Source organism: Polistes dominula, unplaced genomic scaffold (genome assembly GCF_049000335.1).
Source record: "Polistes dominula isolate Pdom_NZ unplaced genomic scaffold, Pdom_raw_medaka contig_80, whole genome shotgun sequence".
NCBI classification, from domain to species: Eukaryota; Metazoa; Arthropoda; class Insecta; order Hymenoptera; family Vespidae; genus Polistes; species Polistes dominula.
The window spans coordinates 962,190-981,120 of record NW_028301111.1 but is presented as its reverse complement, the minus strand read 5'-3'; the positions used below and the strand labels follow the sequence as shown (position 1 = coordinate 981,120).

At 28.0% G+C, this 18,931-nt stretch overlaps 1 protein-coding gene and 1 long non-coding RNA gene across 2 annotated transcripts; one reads left to right on the top strand and one right to left on the bottom strand.

The window, feature by feature from the left end:
* Positions 1 to 4,328: 4,328 nt before the first annotated feature.
* Positions 4,329 to 6,050, top strand: LOC149031125 (uncharacterized). Its single transcript, XR_016178012.1, has 5 exons — positions 4,329 to 4,475; positions 4,625 to 4,785; positions 4,895 to 4,982; positions 5,136 to 5,767; positions 5,864 to 6,050. It is a non-coding gene; the product is annotated as an uncharacterized LOC149031125 (long non-coding RNA).
* A 5,083-nt stretch (positions 6,051 to 11,133) lies between these two features.
* On the bottom strand, positions 11,134 to 18,027 carry LOC107072381 (juvenile hormone epoxide hydrolase 1). The gene is made up of 8 exons (XM_015332254.2): positions 17,840 to 18,027; positions 17,176 to 17,290; positions 13,804 to 13,996; positions 13,168 to 13,409; positions 12,736 to 12,851; positions 12,448 to 12,644; positions 12,105 to 12,339; positions 11,134 to 11,774 (listed from the first exon to the last, which is right to left on the bottom strand). The coding sequence occupies exons 1-8, from the start codon at positions 17,893 to 17,895 to the stop codon at positions 11,504 to 11,506; spliced, it is 1,425 nt and encodes a 474-aa protein (XP_015187740.2). The 5' UTR covers positions 17,896 to 18,027; the 3' UTR covers positions 11,134 to 11,503.
* Between the last annotated feature and the right edge of the window lie 904 nt (positions 18,028 to 18,931).

Here is an 18,931-nt window from a genome sequence, read left to right as displayed (position 1 = left end):
AGGGATAAAAAAGAGTTAAACAATAAAAGGGATAGGAAAAAAGGGGGGATGGGTGTAACTTTTAAAGCAGAACTTTTCACGATTTTTTTTTAAGTGGTTTCCCCCCGATTGGACTAGTCCACTGACTCTAAATTTAGGAGAAACCTACACTAAATGTTCAGTCCAACACCGTATACTATTGCGAACTTACGGAAATGAATCCTTGGGTCCGTCTAACAATTAGCGGAAGATGCCTTCCCTTACAATGAAGCTTCAGTTTCCCATGCTAAATGCATATCTATCAATGCATATCAAAAAGCCAAAAAAGAAAAAAAAGAAAAAAAAAGGACGGTAGTTCAAGTTTAAAAGTTAAATGAACATGATTCTACTATCCTTGGGAGTAAGAAGATAGAATCATGGCTCGCGTGGGCAGAGTCGCATCCCTGAAGTAAATTCTTTATTTGTAAATGGTACCACCCTTTACGAACAAAAAATTTACCCGCTACCCATTGAACCGCTTCTGAAACAGAAATTTCTAATGAATATTAATACAATTTTATTTGCAATGTAAGTACTTGGAGTATATTATATTACCTTCCGATCTAGGAACGCAATCAAGTTGAAGACAGTTATCTGATAAATTGAAAAAATAAATTCATATTAAAATTATTTTCTATTCAAAGTATGTTAATAGGTATGTAACGTTTAAATTAATGTATATGCGTTGAAACAATCTGAAAAATAATTAAAGTATATTAAAATAATGAAATAATTGTTAAACAATCGATAGAAGTATCGATTATTATTTAAAAGTACGAAATATATTTTCGGAGTACCTTCCTCTTCGAAATGCACTAATAGACTGAGCTGTTGTTCTCTAAAACAAAACATTGATTAGAAAGTTGTTTATATGACTTCATATATGTTGATCATGTGTGCAACGGTAATTAAAATTCTAATAAAGAAAATTCAATATTATAACGTTCAAATTTTATTATTTTATTCATTCTAACGTAATTAATTTATTGTTCATGCGCAGTGATGACTTCGAGTGTTTAATTATGCTGTAATATAAGTAGAGTGTATTAGAGTATTAAAATAATTGTTAATTAATCGATAGAAGTGTCGATTATTGTTTAAAAGTACGAGATAAATTATTGGAGTACCTTCCACTTCGAAATTCACTTATAGACTGACCCAATGTTCTCTAAAACAAAACTTTGATTAGAAAGTTGTTTATGATTTTTCTTATGTTGATTATTTCTGCAACGGTAATAAAAATTTTAATAAAGAAAATTCAATATTATAACGTACAGATTTTATTATTTTATCTATTCTAACGTAATTATTTTATTGTTCCTGCGCAGTGACGACTTCGAGTGTTTAATTGTCCTGTAATATAAGTACAGTGTATAAGAATATTATATTAATTATTAATTAATCGATAGAAGTATTAATTATTGTTTAAAAGTACGAGATATATTATTGGAGTACCTTCCTCTTCGAAATTCACTTGCAGACTGACCCATTGTTCTCTAAAACAAAACTTTGATTAGAAAGTTGTTTATGATTTTTCTTATGTTGATTATTTCTGCAATGGTAATAATAATTCTAATAATGAAAATTCAAGATTATAACGTTCGGATTTAAACATTATTTTTATTCTAATGTGATTAATTTATTGTTCATGCGCAGTGATGACTTCGAGTGTTAAATTATGCTGTAATATAAGTAAAGTGTATTAGAGTATTAAAATAATTGTTAATTAATCGATAGAAGTGTCGATTATTGTTTAAAAGTACGAGATAAATTATTGGAGTACCTTCCTCTTCGAAATTCACTTGCAGGCGGACCCATTGTTTTCTAAAACAAAACATTAATTAGAAAGTTGTTTATATGACTTTGTTTTATGTCGAGCACGTGTGCAACTGTAGTAATAATCCTAATAAAGAAAATTTATAATATTATAACGTTTAAATTTTATTATTTTATTCATTGTAATAGAATTAATTTATCACACCTGCGCAGTGATGACTCTTCGTGGGTTTAATTGTCCTGTAATATAAGTACAGTGTATAAGAATATTATATTAATTGTTAATTAATCGATAGAAGTATTAATTATTGTTTAAAAGTACGAGATATATTATTGGAGTACCTTCCTCTTCGAAATTCACTTGCAGACTGACCCATTGTTCTCTAAAACAAAACATTAATTAGAAAGTTGTTTATGATTTTTCTTATGTGGATTATTTCTGTAACGATAATAATAATTCTAATAATGAAAATTTAATATTATAACGTTCAAATTTTATTATTTTATTCATTCTAATGTAATTATTTTATTGTTCATGCGCAGTGATGACTACGAGTGTTAACTTATGCTGTAATATAAGTAGAGTGTATTAGAGTATTAAAATAATTGTTAATTAATCGATAGAAGTGTCGATTATTGTTTAAAAGTACGAGATAAATTATTGGAGTACCTTCCTTTTCGAAATTCACTTATACACTGAGCCGTTGTTCTTTAAAACTAAACATTAATTAGAAAGTTGTTTATATTTCTTTTTTTTATTTCGGGCATGTGTGCAACGATAATTATAATTCTAATAAAGAAAATTCAATATTATAACGTACAGATTTTATTATTTCATTTATTCTAATGTAATTATTTTATTGTTCATGAGCAGTGATGACTTCGAGTGTTAAATTATTTGTAATATAAGTAGAGTGTATTAGAATATTAAAATAATTGTTAATTAATCGATAGAAGTATTAATAATTGTTTAAAAGTGTGAAATATATTTTCGGAGTTCCTTCCTCTTCGAAATTTATTTATAGACTGAGCCGCTCATTAGAATGATAAAATAATTGTTAAATAATTAATATAAGTGCATTTTGTTATCTAATAACTTATTACATATGATCTATGTACCTTTCCCTTCAAGATTCACCTTTTAACTGAGACATTATCCTCTGTGAAAATGCTTTTATTCAATGTTGGTTATGTTATTTTCCAAATGTTGCCCATGTATGTAACAAAATAAAACATTCCAATTAAACAGAGATTAACATTATAACTCTCTTCATGTAATTACTATTTTTATTAAATGCACATGTAACTTGTAAATATTATAAACATAATGAATATAATAAAAAGAATGCAGAATAAAAACATTATCTCATTGCATAAGAGAAAACAACCATGTAGAAGAGAAACATTGTCAAAGAAATATGTAAAACAATTGACAATCTATCGTTTGCCAACAGTAGTAAAGTCCCTATTATTTGTATCGATAACGTAAAAATACGCCTTTATGGTAGAGATTTATTTTTTTACGGGTGGCAAGCGATAGATTATCAATTGTTTTCCAAATTTCTTTGACAACGTTTCTCTTCTACATGGTTGTTTTCTCTTATGCAATGAGATAATGTTTTTATTCTGCATTCTTTTTTATTCTATTCATTATTTTTATAATATTTACAAGTAAAGTGTGTAAAGTATTGTTTCTAGTGAAAAGAGTGTAAAAATAAGAGAGTTATAATCTAAATTTCTCTTTATTTTGAATGTTATTTGCGTTGCATAGATGGGCAACATTTGGAAAATAACATAACCAAAATTGAATAAAAACATTTTCATTGAGGATAATGCCTTAGTTAAAAGGTGAATCTTGAAGAGAAAGGTACATAGATCATATGTAATGAGTTATTAGATAACAATATGCACTTATATTAATTATTTAACAATTATTTTATCATTCTAATATTCTCTAATTACATTTCAGATTGTTTCTAGGCATATACATTGGTTTAAATATTTCATAGGATTTAAGGTACATTAAATAGAAAATAATTGTGATATATTATAAATTTATGTTTCTTTTTTCGATTAGAAATAAAACGTACACGTTTTTCATAATTATTCTAAAAATAATGAATAGAATAAAGAGAATGTAGGATCTTATAGCATAGAAAATCATGTAGAATGATCTTCGTGTGAATCGTGTATAAACGTTATTGTAAATTTATTTAAAACAATTATGTATATCGGAAAGTATTTAAATTGTAAAGATTCTTTATCGATACAGATTTTGGTAATTTATTCTTTCATATGCTGCATTTTATATTAGACATTTTTATATCGACAATTCTCATCTATATGATTGTATTCTTTTATGCGAAACGACAAAGTTTTCGTAATGTCTACATTGTCTTTATTCAATTCATTATTTTTAGAATATTTATAAGTGTTGTGTACATTTATTAGAAAAATAGAAATGATTTTTAATTTATTTAATAAATAAATTATCATATGTAGTTTGACCAGCGTGGTCATAAAGAAGGTCAGATTCTGTCCGTGTAAGAAGCTGTTAGGACCCTTTTCATGTTCAAAAAAATGAATTAGCCAATCACAGCCAAGCTTTCGTCCGAATTCTTTAGTTTCATGGCGTCTTTCGTGGAGAACACATCGGAGTGTAATCGTCTCGTTAAAATCAGGTAATTAAAAGATATTTTGTAAGGTTCACACCTTTCTATTACAATATATAAAGGATAAAAGGATCGATTTTGATTTTTTGAGTATATTTTGACAATTTTTATGCTTCTATATCGTATTTTTAATCTTTCGAAATTTTTCTTTATTATAGGTGGAAAGAAGATCTACTACGCATCATTTTCGCGCATGCAGTATTTTCGCGCCAGTCTTATGCGCCTGTTTTATGCACTTCAATATGGCGAATCTTTCGAATTTTTTAATCTGTCATCTGTATACGTGTTGCAGCGGATTTTGTTATCCCGTTAATTTCAGGTAATTGTTTCAATTAATTATCTAACGTACACCTTCCTGTTATATATATGGTGTTATATATAACGAATGTTATACGTGAGTTTTTTCATATTTTACTTTTATTTTTTAGCTTTCTAAGCATGGGAAGAGTTATAACACGAATTCACTAATATTTTAACCTTGTGGCAACTTTTTTTATCTTCTCCATATACGGCGAGGTGAGCATTATTATTTTTTAAATATAAGCATATAAGCATATAGAAATACTACAGAAAGAGTGAGAGAGAAGGAGTGAGAGAGAAAGAGAGGAAGAATAAGAAAACAATACACTCGACATATAAGTTATTATAAATGTGTATTTTTATTTCCAGGAATTTCTCGAGGAATTTTCTTCGTCGAATTTCCAACGACAAAACGTAAACAGCCGATAACATACGTATAATAGCCGAGCGTTCGACACTCCCGAGATCTCCTCTAGCAAGGTTACGTAGTAACGTATCTCGTATTCGTCTTTTATCCTTCGACGAGACAACATCAACGAAAAATAAACGTATTAAATTATTTAATAATTTTATTTCTAACGTTATCGTTTTGATTTTAATAGTTTAAAAAGCTTTTCATTGCATAGAATGGTATAAAAACTGGTTTATTTTTTATGTTACTCTTTATTGAGTTTGCTGATACAATTACCGTTTTATTTAGACAACTTTAAAGATTTTTAATTAATATTTATACTAACAATACATACTTGATATGTAATATTGCAAGCAAATAGTTGCATTTTTTGATCAATTTCACAAATATTTAATAACTTGAATACCATTCTATCAAAAATATTCAATGGTTTCAATGTGTGCCCTGCCTTCAGAAATGATTTACAGGAAATATTGTAATATAGTCTTTAGTATGTTTCAGCTTTTTAGACTTTTTATTTAATTTTATTTTATACATCGTCATCCTAAGGGTAGGATACCCATCCTGCAGTCATCAACGAAGACTAAAAGTAAGTATATTTTACTATCAAACATTTCTATGATAATTTCAATTGATTTTTATTACAACAGTGATATTAATTGTTCTTTTTCTTTTTCTGTTATAGAAAATCATTGCAATCGAGCGCGTAGGCAATGAGGTTTTCGTGTGTTGCATCGTGTTAAAATAAAATATAAAAAAGTCGACAAGTAAATTCAGTGTTGATCGTCGTATGTTAAAGTTTCGTTTGCTCGGTTAAGAAACTCGCAAGTTTCTTTTATTCGGTTTAAACATGTGCTCATCGTCATCCTAAGGGTAGGATACCCATCTTGCATTCATCCTGCATCCATCAAAGTGAGTATATTTTTCTATTAAACATTTTCTCAATAATTATAGTAATTTTTATATAACAACAATTTATATAATGTTGTTTTTATTTGTGTTTCAGATCATCGTTGGAATGTTATTCACATTTTATTAATTAAATTCATTTAGAAATTCGTTTACCACTAGATTTGTTCACTATTTTTTAAAAATTTACAAACGTGATTTAAATGAAAAAGTGGATAGAAGAAAGAAATTAATATTTATGTATATTTCATTATAGCATTAAAAATTACCATATAATTAAAAAAAAATATTCTACTTTAAAGTTAATTAAATTTAAATTTTATTACATTACGATTAATTTAAAATATTTCTATTTTATATATATATGTAACAAAAAAGTTTAAAATGAATCAAATTTGCTCAGTCCATAAATCTAGTGTTAATTGAATTAACTGAATATAATGCAGTTTTATAGTCATTATTTGTGCATTGTCATCGTCATCCTAAGGAAAGGAGACCCATTGTGCATTCATCAATAAAGATTTAAAGTGAGTATATTGTTTTATTAAATAATTCCTTAAAAATTTTAATGATTTTCTATAATAGTAATGATATTAATAGTATTGTTTTTTAATTTAGTTTCAGATTGCAATCGTGCAAGAATGGCCCATGTGAAGTGATCGGGAGTGAAATTTTTGTTCTTGCATTTGACTGCGAGCAATGCAGTCTTTAAATTAGTGCAGTCTAGAATCAGTGATCGGGCGAGTAATAAGTTAAAATCAAACGCGAATTAGAGTCAGTGTTGTTCGTCGTATAATAATATTTCGGTTTCGCGATAAGAAACTCATCTATAGTTTCTTATTATCGTTTATACCGCGTTTTTAGATTCACGCGTGGTGCATCACCATGGTGCAATAGAGCTGCATCTCATTGGAATGCATTGTAAGTATTCATTTTTATTTACATTTTATTCGATTTTACTTTAACATGATTTTGGATAATATTCCAGATAACTTATCGTTTTGTCTATTTTATTTAACAGATATAACCATGGATTCTCTCTTCCTTTCAAAGATGTTGGATGGATCTTCGATGGATCTTCTTCAATGGCAAATCGAGTAATATCTTCCATCGTCAGACTTCAATACTTGCTGCGAAGTAGGAGTGTTTTGGAGCCATCGCAGAACTTCTTAAACCATGAGTTTTTATTTAAAGTCCCTCCAGTGCTCAATCATGCCGAGGATGAAAGGTCCAAATCGGCACGAGTTACTGGTTGTAATTATTTCAATAAATTATTGACGAGCACATGAGTAATTCCTTTTTAGGAGTTACTCATGAAAATTGTATATTTTATTGTATGTTTTATTATTAGTTCAGGATAGGTTTTCTTGTCTCATCGGTTAATTTCATTTAATTAATAATGCAATTAATAAATGCACTCTCTTGTTTATTATGTGTTTTGTTCGTGGTCACTAGTGATGAAACCGAGCATTAATTTACTCATTTTCGTCCAGAAAAGTATGTAATAAATGTCTTACATGCATTGCTTCGTACATAGTTTATCTAATCGAGAATTATTTTGATATATCATGATTTTGATATTTTAAATAAATGAGCAAGAAGACAAACTCATTCGCGACGGATAGATTCTGGCAATTAAGTGGTGGCTCAAAGCCCAGTTCTTTCATTAGAACAGCCATTTAGTGAAAGAATCGTCCGAGGTTTGCAAAAAATATCCATCATCACCGTAGAGTCTTTTAATACATCCTTACCTCGAAACTACAATTGTTTCATATGGGGTAACTTTTTTTTTTCATTCGCTTGTTTAAGTCATTATTCACCAAATGACTTGTAGAGTCCTTAGTCCGTTTAGATGAATTTTTATACAAATGTATTTATGTGTTTATGTGTTAATCATATTTTTTAGATCAGGATTTTCAGCTTCTAATATACTAATCCCCCGTTTCTCCCCCCATACTTTCTGCGTTCTCATCTATGCGTGTGCCCAGGTGTTACACGTATGGGTGAGAAACAGTTAGCGTGGGTTTAGTTTTAGTTTTTTCCCCTATTGGCGGCTGTTATTGTGCTAGTGATTGCACGATGTACTTTACACCTGTGTGTGCGTATTAGGTAGTGTGTATTGTACATCGTTACGCGATATTTTTTTATTCATTTAATACATCATTAAATACTTAAAGCATTACTTCTTCATATCTATCTTCATTCTTATATTTATATTAAATATTTCTCATTTTTTTGATAATCGTTTGCATAGTAGAGTTACTGCATTTATTTGTGGAAACTTTGGTATACTTGTATATTACTAGTATGCATACATATATACTAGTGTATACTTGTATTTTTGCTTTAGTTTTTTATGCAATAATCATTAGTCTTGGCAGTCGATTTCAGCAAAACGTACGTATACCCATTAGCATATAAGTTTAGAAAACGTGGTTGAACTAGGGTGTCGGAGGTGCCCCGGGGCATGCTCTCTAGTTTAGGCTTTTGCACCCTGGTGGTATGTGTGAGAACCGTGGAGTGCGTGGGTGGGTATGTATGGTTTTTCTTAAAATGGGTTAAAATATGGGTAATAGGTAGGCAGGTAGCATACTTCTCTGAATGAATGTGAAAATTTTAATTTTAAGTAGGTAGGATCCAGGAAAGGCATTAGACTTCCTTCTTCCACTCCGGAGTGGTAATTCTGCCTCCTGGTTTATACAGAATTGTTACAAAATATTTGATCATCTCGTTCTATTATGCTTGATTTGTTAATATATATTTTGTGACTATTCTGTGATCTCTATTATGTATCATGATTCAAAGGTATTTGCAACTATTTGAAAGATTCATTTCAACTTCGATTTTATCTCGAACGAGATACAGTCGAATCAAATTCGCAAATTCTTTGATGCATTTGATACTTAGTTTTAAGTATTTCAGCATTAGCACTACGCACTATCGCGATTTCGTCTTACAGCCAGAAATATTTTATATAATTAAATATAACGAATTAATGAAATGAAGGTATTGCAAAAAAATTTATTACATTTATTGCACTATTTATTTCAATTCAATTTTATTACTCGACGTTAAAAGTGCGAAGTGTTATTAGGTCATCGAGGGAAATCATTATCTGCTTGGACATTCGAATAAATATTCTCGTGTATGGTCAATATACTCAAAGTTCATTGATGATCCACGAGAAATGTTAATTAGAAAAATACAAGTTCATTTGCAAAATTAGTATGAAAGATCTTATCTTGCTCGCACGTAGGAAATGTCCAAATGCAGTTTTCATGGAATGAAGAAAGAAGAGGCTTAATGCTGAAGAGGCCCCCACTTAATTGTGGCTCAAGAGGGCAACTACTGAGGCTATTTAGTTATTTTCAAAGGTTCAACAGCAAGTTCGTACCTTTAGAGAATGGCTCTCTAGTCATATTTTATATTTTATTTTTTTACTTTTTTGCTCGTCATTAATTTTTAGTTGTAATTGGAGATGATGGACCATTCCATCTCCTTGGGACACCAAATTCGTGTCTCATCGTCAAAAAGATGCATATTTGTTTAATTAGTTAAAGTCATAAATATTAAAATTTCCGTATTATTAAATTTTGGAGTTTAATTAACTTTTTGTAAATGTTACAGTAATTTCTTTTATCTTGTTTCGTCTTTAATATTTTTCACTGTGATCGTATTTTTGTAAATGTGTAATTTTTTCTTTTCTATATAATATAGTTTAAAAGTACTAGTCATAATAATTAATGGATATTATCTTCTCTAGTAACTTAATATTTGTACTTTTACTTTTTTATTTTTTTATTTTTTGTAAAGTAAAAATCACGCGTTTAAAAATAGATATTTGATGAAAATAAATAGAGAATTTTCTTAAAAAGTGCATCTGCGAATTGGACGATTTATATGTTAGGCAATTACTGTATCACTTGATTCTATAATTAATATAGTTTTCTTTTTGTTTCAGGTGATCTTCGTTGGATTTAACAATAAACCCTTTTGATTCTCCTCTATTTGATATATGTATAAATGCATTTCTGAAGGCACACATATAAACAATAAATATTAAATATTAATATTTACAAGTCCATAATAAATGTAACATTGAATATTTGCACAGGCTTACAAAAGATTTTAAATATGATTGTTAATAATATGTTTAATTGATTAACATATCTGTTTCAGATTTAAGACTTCAATGAATCTACTGTTTTTATTTTTTTTATTTTTATAATATTTATGACACGCATTTTAAAAGGATGTGATTTAATTTTGCTGTTTTCTATGATACGAGAAAAAGATGTAGGTTTTTCGAAAAATCATTGATTCGAAACTTGTTGAGAAAAGGGGTGAACGAAAAAATTAAGTAACGTAATCTTTCAACTAGCTGCAACTCCAGAATTGTAGTAACCAAATATCTGTACAAATTCTTAGTTATAGCTACTGTTATAAGAATAAAATCTACAGAGTTTTAAATTTTTGGAATAATTACTTTGTAGTTTCAATAAATAATTGATTATTCACATCTTATTTAGTAGAAAAACTTGCATCGTTGCGCAGTATAGCTTAAAATTTAAATAAAGATTTGAAACTTGCGATACATCTTTTTTTATTTTTTTTTTTTTATAACTGTTAGGGGCCTCTGGGATCATAAAAATTCATAAATACTTAATATATGAAACGATTCTAATATGAACGTTAATTATCCATTCAATTTGAAAGTATGATTGTGCAACTAATTGAATATTTATAAAATATAATAGTTCAATGAAATTATTTCTTTTTGTTTATTTGTAATCTCGAGTATAATTTTCATTATATTATTTAATTGTCTTCCTTAATGTGGTATAATTCTTTTCTTTTAAGATTAACATAATTTGTAAATTTTAATGTTGCAATAATTCTATTGTCATGCGAAACTAGTACAAATTCAATTATCTCGTTAGGAAATCTCTAAGCATCTTGGATTAGATATTCTCGATGAGTAATCATTGATTTTTAATGTATTCTAAAAATAGTTTCCTATTTGTCAAGAATTAATTAAGTGGTATATGTAATGTAGAAACAAATTTATTTTATATACATATAATACTTTGTGATGATAGTAAAAATAATCTATATAGAATTGTAAGAAAATTTTACACGATACTTTTTTTTATTAATTCCTTCACTTTATAATTAATTTATAATAATATATTTCTACAGTAATAAAATAATTATTTTTTCACAATGATTTATAAAATATTTTTATAATTTGTGACGTATTCTTATATATATATATATGCAATCTAAAATTAATATCAATATCAATTTAATGTATTATAAAAATTTCTTTATAAAAATACTTGTAAAAAAAAAAGGGAAAAGTACAAACCGTTAAGCAAAATACTTTTTAAATGAAAAATATTTCAAAAGCTTAAATCTATTTTGTTTTTTGAGTTTTTTTATTATCCTGTTGTGGAATCGCAGTTGCTTTTTTATCATCTTTCTTTGATAATTTTTCAACTTTGGCAACAAAATCGTATATATCATTTGCAAGTAAAAGAGGTTCTTCCATAGCTGCGAAATGACCACCTCCTGGCATATGGTTCACTTGAATTAAATTCAAATATCTACTTTTAAGTAGTTTTTCTGGTACATACATCAATTCGTGTGGAAATAAGGCACAAGCTGTTGGTACATCAATGGGCATACTAGAAAATAATAATATAAATATAAATTATTATTTTAGTAATTTAATAATTTTAGTGATTTTAGTTATTATTTTAGTAATTTACATTATTAAATAATTATATAATAAATATATATATATTAATAAAATAAATTATATAAAAATATATTATGTAGAATAATTATTAAATATATTAATATATTAATATTTACACCTAATATATAGAATAAATATTAAATAATAATTATTAAATTATAAATCTAAATATACATGTTTTTCTTTTACACAATTATCATTTAATTTGAAATGAAATATTATCTTTCTATGATTTTATATAAAAAAGAAAACTTACTCATCGATTTGTAAATCTCTATTTTTGTGGGTATTTGCTTCAGCATAAAGACGTGCACTAGACGTTATAGAATCGGTCACCCAGTATACCATAATATTATCCAAAAGCTCATCCAAAGTAAATTTATCAAGTAGACCACCGTCCTTTCTAGTTTTATATTCTTTATTTGTCCATGTACTGAATTTTTCGAGTATGTATCCTGCCAAGGACACTGGTGAATTCATCAATGCCAAGCCTATAACAAAAAAAGAAATTAATTGTTTTTTTTTTGTTTTTTTTTAAATAAAATAAATGTTTTCGTTTTTTCCAATTTGATTTTAAATGTTTTAAAAATAATATTTACCAATCGTATCTGGCTTAGTAGCTTGTAAATGAAAATATCCACTTTCTTCCAATATAAAAAAGAATTTATCTTTCATCGGATAAATTCTATTTTCGTATTCCTTATCAACGACAAGTGAGGGGAAATATGTTCCAATGATATACCAAAAGTTGTTGAATAATTTACTCGTACACATGTTCGAATGTAGTCCAAAAATTCTGCGTTAAAATATACATATATATATATCACACAGATACTTGTTATTATAAAAAAAGAAGATAAATAATAAAAATAAAAATATATGATTACTTTTCTGGATAAAGAACAGCCATTGAAGATGTAATAATAGCACCCCAGTCACCTCCTTGGATATAATATTTTTCAAAACCAAGCCTCGTCATGAGATTTTTAAAAATAATACCGATCTAAATAACAAGTATTATTTAAATTAATAATAAAACATAATTGTGTAATAATTAATAATATTAAATATATAAATATTAAATAAATATCATATTAATATTATATATTAATAGTTTAATTTAATTTATAATAATTTAATTTAATAATTAATATTGCTAATAATAAATATTTAATATTATATATAATATTAAATATATATATATATATATATATATATATATAATAATTAGAATAATTAAAAATAAAATCAATCCAGATAAGATTGTTAAAATATTAATATAAAAACATAGAAATAATAAATAATAAATGTATATATACATGGGCTGGTGATAATCCAGGTCGTACAGCAGCATCACTGAAACCATATCCAGGTAAAGATGGTGCAATTACTTCAAAAACGAAATCCCTGTCTTGTTTGGGTGTGGTCAATAATGGAATAATCTTTTGGAATTCTACCACTGAACCAGGCCAACCATGTACCATAAGAAGCGGTATAACTTTGATTTTCTTATTTTTTGGTAAATTCGACGGTTTTACGTGATAAAAGTGGATGTTGAGACCTAAATAAAAAGAAGATAAAATATATTATAGTAAAAAAATTGATATATTTTGAATAAAAAATGGTATGAAAGACTCTTCAATAGATTTAGGTTTATGGTAAGATAAACTAAGTACTAACTAGTAACTAGAAGTGAACTAACGGGAATGAAAGATAATAAAACACACTTGTACATCTTCAATAGTCTTGTAACTACTTTCAACAGGGCAAAGACCCTAACTGAACTATTTTAACGATAACAAAAAGTACAATGCAATAAGTTGGATCTTTTTATTGTTAGTTATTTAATCTTATTCTTAGCATTCCAAGGTGATTATCAAATAAGTCTATAATAATAAAAAAAGTAATAATTAATTAAGAAGAATAATTATTAATAATTGTTGTCATAAGTTTACCTTGAATGTTTGTTACAAATTGTGGATATTTGTTAAGAAGAGCTTGTCTCTCGTTCCAATTATATTTATTACGCCAATATTCAATAATATTTTTCAAATATGGCGCTGGTACACCGTAAGTCCATGCAACACCTTCCAATGGTTCGACATTTAATCTTGGATTCTCTAAACGTTTGTTTAAATCATCTAGGACCTTTAATGGATAAAATAAAAAAAAAAAATAAAATTAGTTTTTCTTTCAATAATTTTTTTTGTAAAAAAGAGAAAACGGAAAATATTGGAATAATTCAAACAATAAACATTTGTCTATTTTTAAAGTTTAAAGTAGTAAACGTGAGTTATCAGTGAACTATTAGACTTTGAATAAATAACTTTGTACAAGTCATTAAATTACATCTTCTTAATTGTTTTACTTACAAACACAATTACATAAAAATATGAATTTTTTGATTTTTTTATGAAACAAGTCTTCGATGTACAATAACACAAATGGTTATTCATAAATGATAATTAATAATTTTTTTTTTATAATATTACATAATACTAATCCGCTTATTTTGATAGCAATTTAAATTCAATTTTATATCTTTTTTTTTTTCAATAGTTTTTATAACAGTTATTTTTCAAGTGTAGATGTTTTTGCGATCAACAACAATAATATTAACAACAAAAAATTTTAAAATAGACGTACATAAATAAACCCATTATTAAAATAAATGACATAATTGTACGTTTACTTTTTTGTTGTTTTTTTTTTTTTTAATAATAGTATATTACTCACCTAGGGAGCAAAGTATGGCATTCCGACCCGCGTAATATTGTCACCCGAGCCGAAGGCGAGGGGTGACAAAAACGCGGGTCGGGATGTCATACTTTGCTCCCGTGGTGAGTATACAATTTTTTCTCACACCTGGATCGAAAGTTCGCTTGTAATTAAATAATAATATACTAATTTTCTACCCGGGCGAAAAGTGCCTACTTTTCTACCCGGGCGAAAAGCGCCTACTTTTCTCCCGTTGCATCTGTAACAAACGTAGATGTCGCTTCCTGCCTTCCTCTCTTCTCGCTGCGTAAAACGAAGTTGCCGCTTTCTTACTATACTGTCCTAGGTATGTAATATACTATTTTATTTGTTGTCAATTAATACATTTTGCGAAGATTATGCAAATTTAACAACAATCAAGGGGTCCAGGGGTGAAACCCCCCGATGGGGGCCTGGGGCGAAGCCCCGCAGAAAAAAAAAATTAGGGGGGTCCGGGGGCACAGCCCCCGCGGGGGTTGAGGGGGCGGAGCCCCCGCCGGGGCTGGGGGGCGGAGCCCCCCACCTTTAAGAAAATTTAAATATAAAAATAAAATAAAATATAAAAAAACTTAAAAAAAAATTTAAATATAAAATTAGATTCTATTAAAAATATACATTATTGTTTAAGTTTAAAAAATATTTTTTAAAATAAAATTTAATTAATTAAGTAGGGAGTTTATAAATTATTATTATTCTGGGGAGTGTTGAAAATCGAAGAGGTTGTGTGTGTAAGTCTGTGTGAGTCCAAAAAAAAGCATTTAAATGAAATTCAAATCGAGAACGAAGTGATTGATTCTTTGACCGTCAATACACCTTTTGTCACTTTCAAGAATTGTAAGTTTAAACAGATTATAATAAATAATAACAAATACAACTCTCATAATCAAGAAAATAACTAAATGTATACGTAGTAACCTATTTATGTTTGTAATATTTAACTAAACAAATATCTTTAAAACTTGTAAAAATAAATAAAATATAAAATATATGAGACAACACATGTTATTAAAATCATTAATTATATATCATAATATATAATATATATAAGCATGAGCAGTAATTTATTAAAACATTTTTAAGGTTAAGGAAATAGTACGCATGCTTCTATTTTTTAGCGCATGCGCACTAATTCGTTACTACTTCAAGCGGGAGGGAATGAGGCACTTTTCTCCCTGGCACAGATTCAACCGGGCGGGAATGGGGCACTTTGCTCCCTGAAAACAGGGAGCAAAATACGTACTTTCCATCCAGGTGTGAGAAAATAGTATATTACTCACCTAGGGAGCAAAGTATGGCATTCCGACCCGCGTAATATTGTCACCCGAGCCGAAGGCGAGGGTGACAAAAACGCGGGTCGGGATGTCATACTTTGCTCCCGTGGTGAGTATACAATTTTTTCTCACACCTGGATCGAAAGTTCGCTTGTAATTAAATAATAATATACTAATTTTCTACCCGGGCGAAAAGTGCCTACTTTTCTACCCGGGCGAAAAGCGCCTACTTTTCTCCCGTTGCATCTGTAACAAACGTAGATGTCGCTTCCTGCCTTCCTCTCTTCTCGCTGCGTAAAACGAAGTTGCCGCTTTCTTACTATACTGTCCTAGGTATGTAATATACTATTTTATTTGTTGTCAATTAATACATTTTGCGAAGATTATGCAAATTTAACAACAATCAAGGGGTCCAGGGGTGAAACCCCCGATGGGGGCCTGGGGGCGAAGCCCCCAGAAAAAAAAAAATTAGGGGGGTCCGGGGGCACAGCCCCTGCGGGGGTTGAGGGGGCGGAGCCCCCGCCGGGGACGGGGCGGAGCCCCCCACTTTAAGAAAATTTAAATATAAAAATAAAATAAAATATAAAAAAACTTAAAAAAAAATTTAAATATAAAATTAGATTCTATTAAAAATATACATTATTGTTTAAGTTTAAAAAATATTTTTTAAAATAAAATTTAATTAATTAAGTAGGGAGTTTATAAATTATTATTATTCTGGGGAGTGTTGAAAATCGAAGAGGTTGTGTGTGTAAGTCTGTGTGAGTCCAAAAAAAAGCATTTAAATGAAATTCAAATCGAGAACGAAGTGATTGATTCTTTGACCGTCAATACACCTTTTGTCACTTTCAAGAATTGTAAGTTTAAACAGATTATAATAAATAATAACAAATACAACTCTCATAATCAAGAAAATAACTAAATGTATACGTAGTAACCTATTTATGTTTGTAATATTTAACTAAACAAATATCTTTAAAACTTGTAAAAATAAATAAAATATAAAATATATGAGACAACACATGTTATTAAAATCATTAATTATATATCATAATATATAATATATATAAGCATGAGCAGTAATTTATTAAAACATTTTTAAGGTTAAGGAAATAGTACGCATGCTTCTATTTTTTAGCGCATGCGCACTAATTCGTTACTACTTCAAGCGGGAGGGAATGAGGCACTTTTCTCCCTGGCACAGATTCAACCGGGCGGGAATGGGGCACTTTGCTCCCTGAAAACAGGGAGCAAAATACGTACTTTCCATCCAGGTGTGAGAAAAAACATTTTATTTACCGATTGTGGTACGTCTATCTTGAATGGTCGAATTTCTTTCGATGCTCCTTTGTTCTTGTCTGGTCCCCAAAATGTTTCCGGCAAATCTGGTTTCTTCAATTGTTCCGAATTGAATCTTTATTGTAAAAAAAAAAAAAAAAAAATTAGAAAATAATAATAAAAATCAAAAAAGGAACAATTGTAATTGCTTTTTTTATTTTTTTATTTTTTTATTTTATTTGTAACATTTAAACAATAGTTGATTATATTATTCGATATACGTATATGATTATTAAAAATAAGATTGTGGATCAAATAAAAAACAAAAAATAAAAAAAAAGTAATAGCATACTTCGACATTAATAATTGTATCGTCGTATTTTCTGCGTCGAGAAATAAAAAATAAGAAAAAAAAATTAAAACTACGTTGGCTTGTATTAATATTAATATCATTATTATTATCTTTCTTATTATTATTATCAATTATTATTATCGGTGACAGTTCAATTCTCATTTTAAATTTTCATCGTATATAAAAATTAAATATTAAAATAATAAAATTTACATTGTATTATAGTATAGTTATCTTTTATCTCTAATTAGACAGTTATCTTTTAGACATTGTACTTTATAAAGCAAATAACATACAATGTTATATCATTTCAAATATTAATCACACACTTACATAAGATGATATAAACCAATTGCCAACACAAGTATAACCGTCGTTGTTTTCCACATCTTACGTTCTGTTATTTACAACGTTCAAGAAGATACTGGGAGATAGTTAGGAGTGTTTTCCGTTAAATACCTGTTGTGCAATATCCTAGATAGAACAGAACGTCAATCACGGACTGTTAGGAAGATAAGAAAGGTTTCTTGATACAATAATTGTTTTCACTTAATAGAACCATGACGTTGTCAAATATTTTCTCCTCAATTATTATTAATCGTACTTACCGACTGTGATTATCGACCGTACTTACCGACTGTGATTATCGACCGTACTTACCGACTGTACTTACCGACTGTGATTACCGACCGTATTCTAGTAAGATTTTACTTTACCGACATTTTATTGGTCGATAACATAATTTTACAGAAATCTGTAAAATTAAAAATAAATACCTATTTAACAAATACCATAGAAAATAATCGATATTTTTCAATTATAGAAAAATTAAAGTTTCAATTATTAATAAAAAATTTCGATAAAATTAAAAAATATATTAAATTATAATATATATTATATATATATAATTACATTATATCCAGGGCCGTGCTAACTCGAATGATGTAAATGGTGTACCCTCATCTGAACGATAAACATTGATTAGCTAAATTTTATTATTTTATTTAATTTTATTTGTGGTTTTTTAATTATCTTAATAAAAGTTAATACGTGTAAGTTTTAAGAATTATATTATTTAATGATGATTGTGATCAAAGTTTCCTCCTGATTATTAATATTTGGGGATTGGGATGCAAAGGTATCGTATAAACAATATCCGAGGATTCAATTAAAACAATAACAAATACATATATATATATTTCTCGAAATGTGACACAGTAGAATTTTTTTCCATTTATGTCCTGCCGGTGGTCGTGGATATTTCGTTATATTTATTTTTTTTTTTTTTTATTATTTTTATTTGCACCTTTTTCACACATTTGTCTTCTCTTTTGTCTCGTATTTGTTTTTTTTTTTTTTTTTTTTTTTATTGGATCGGATGGCGATTTATCATCCTCATCATCATCATCATCATCATCATCATCA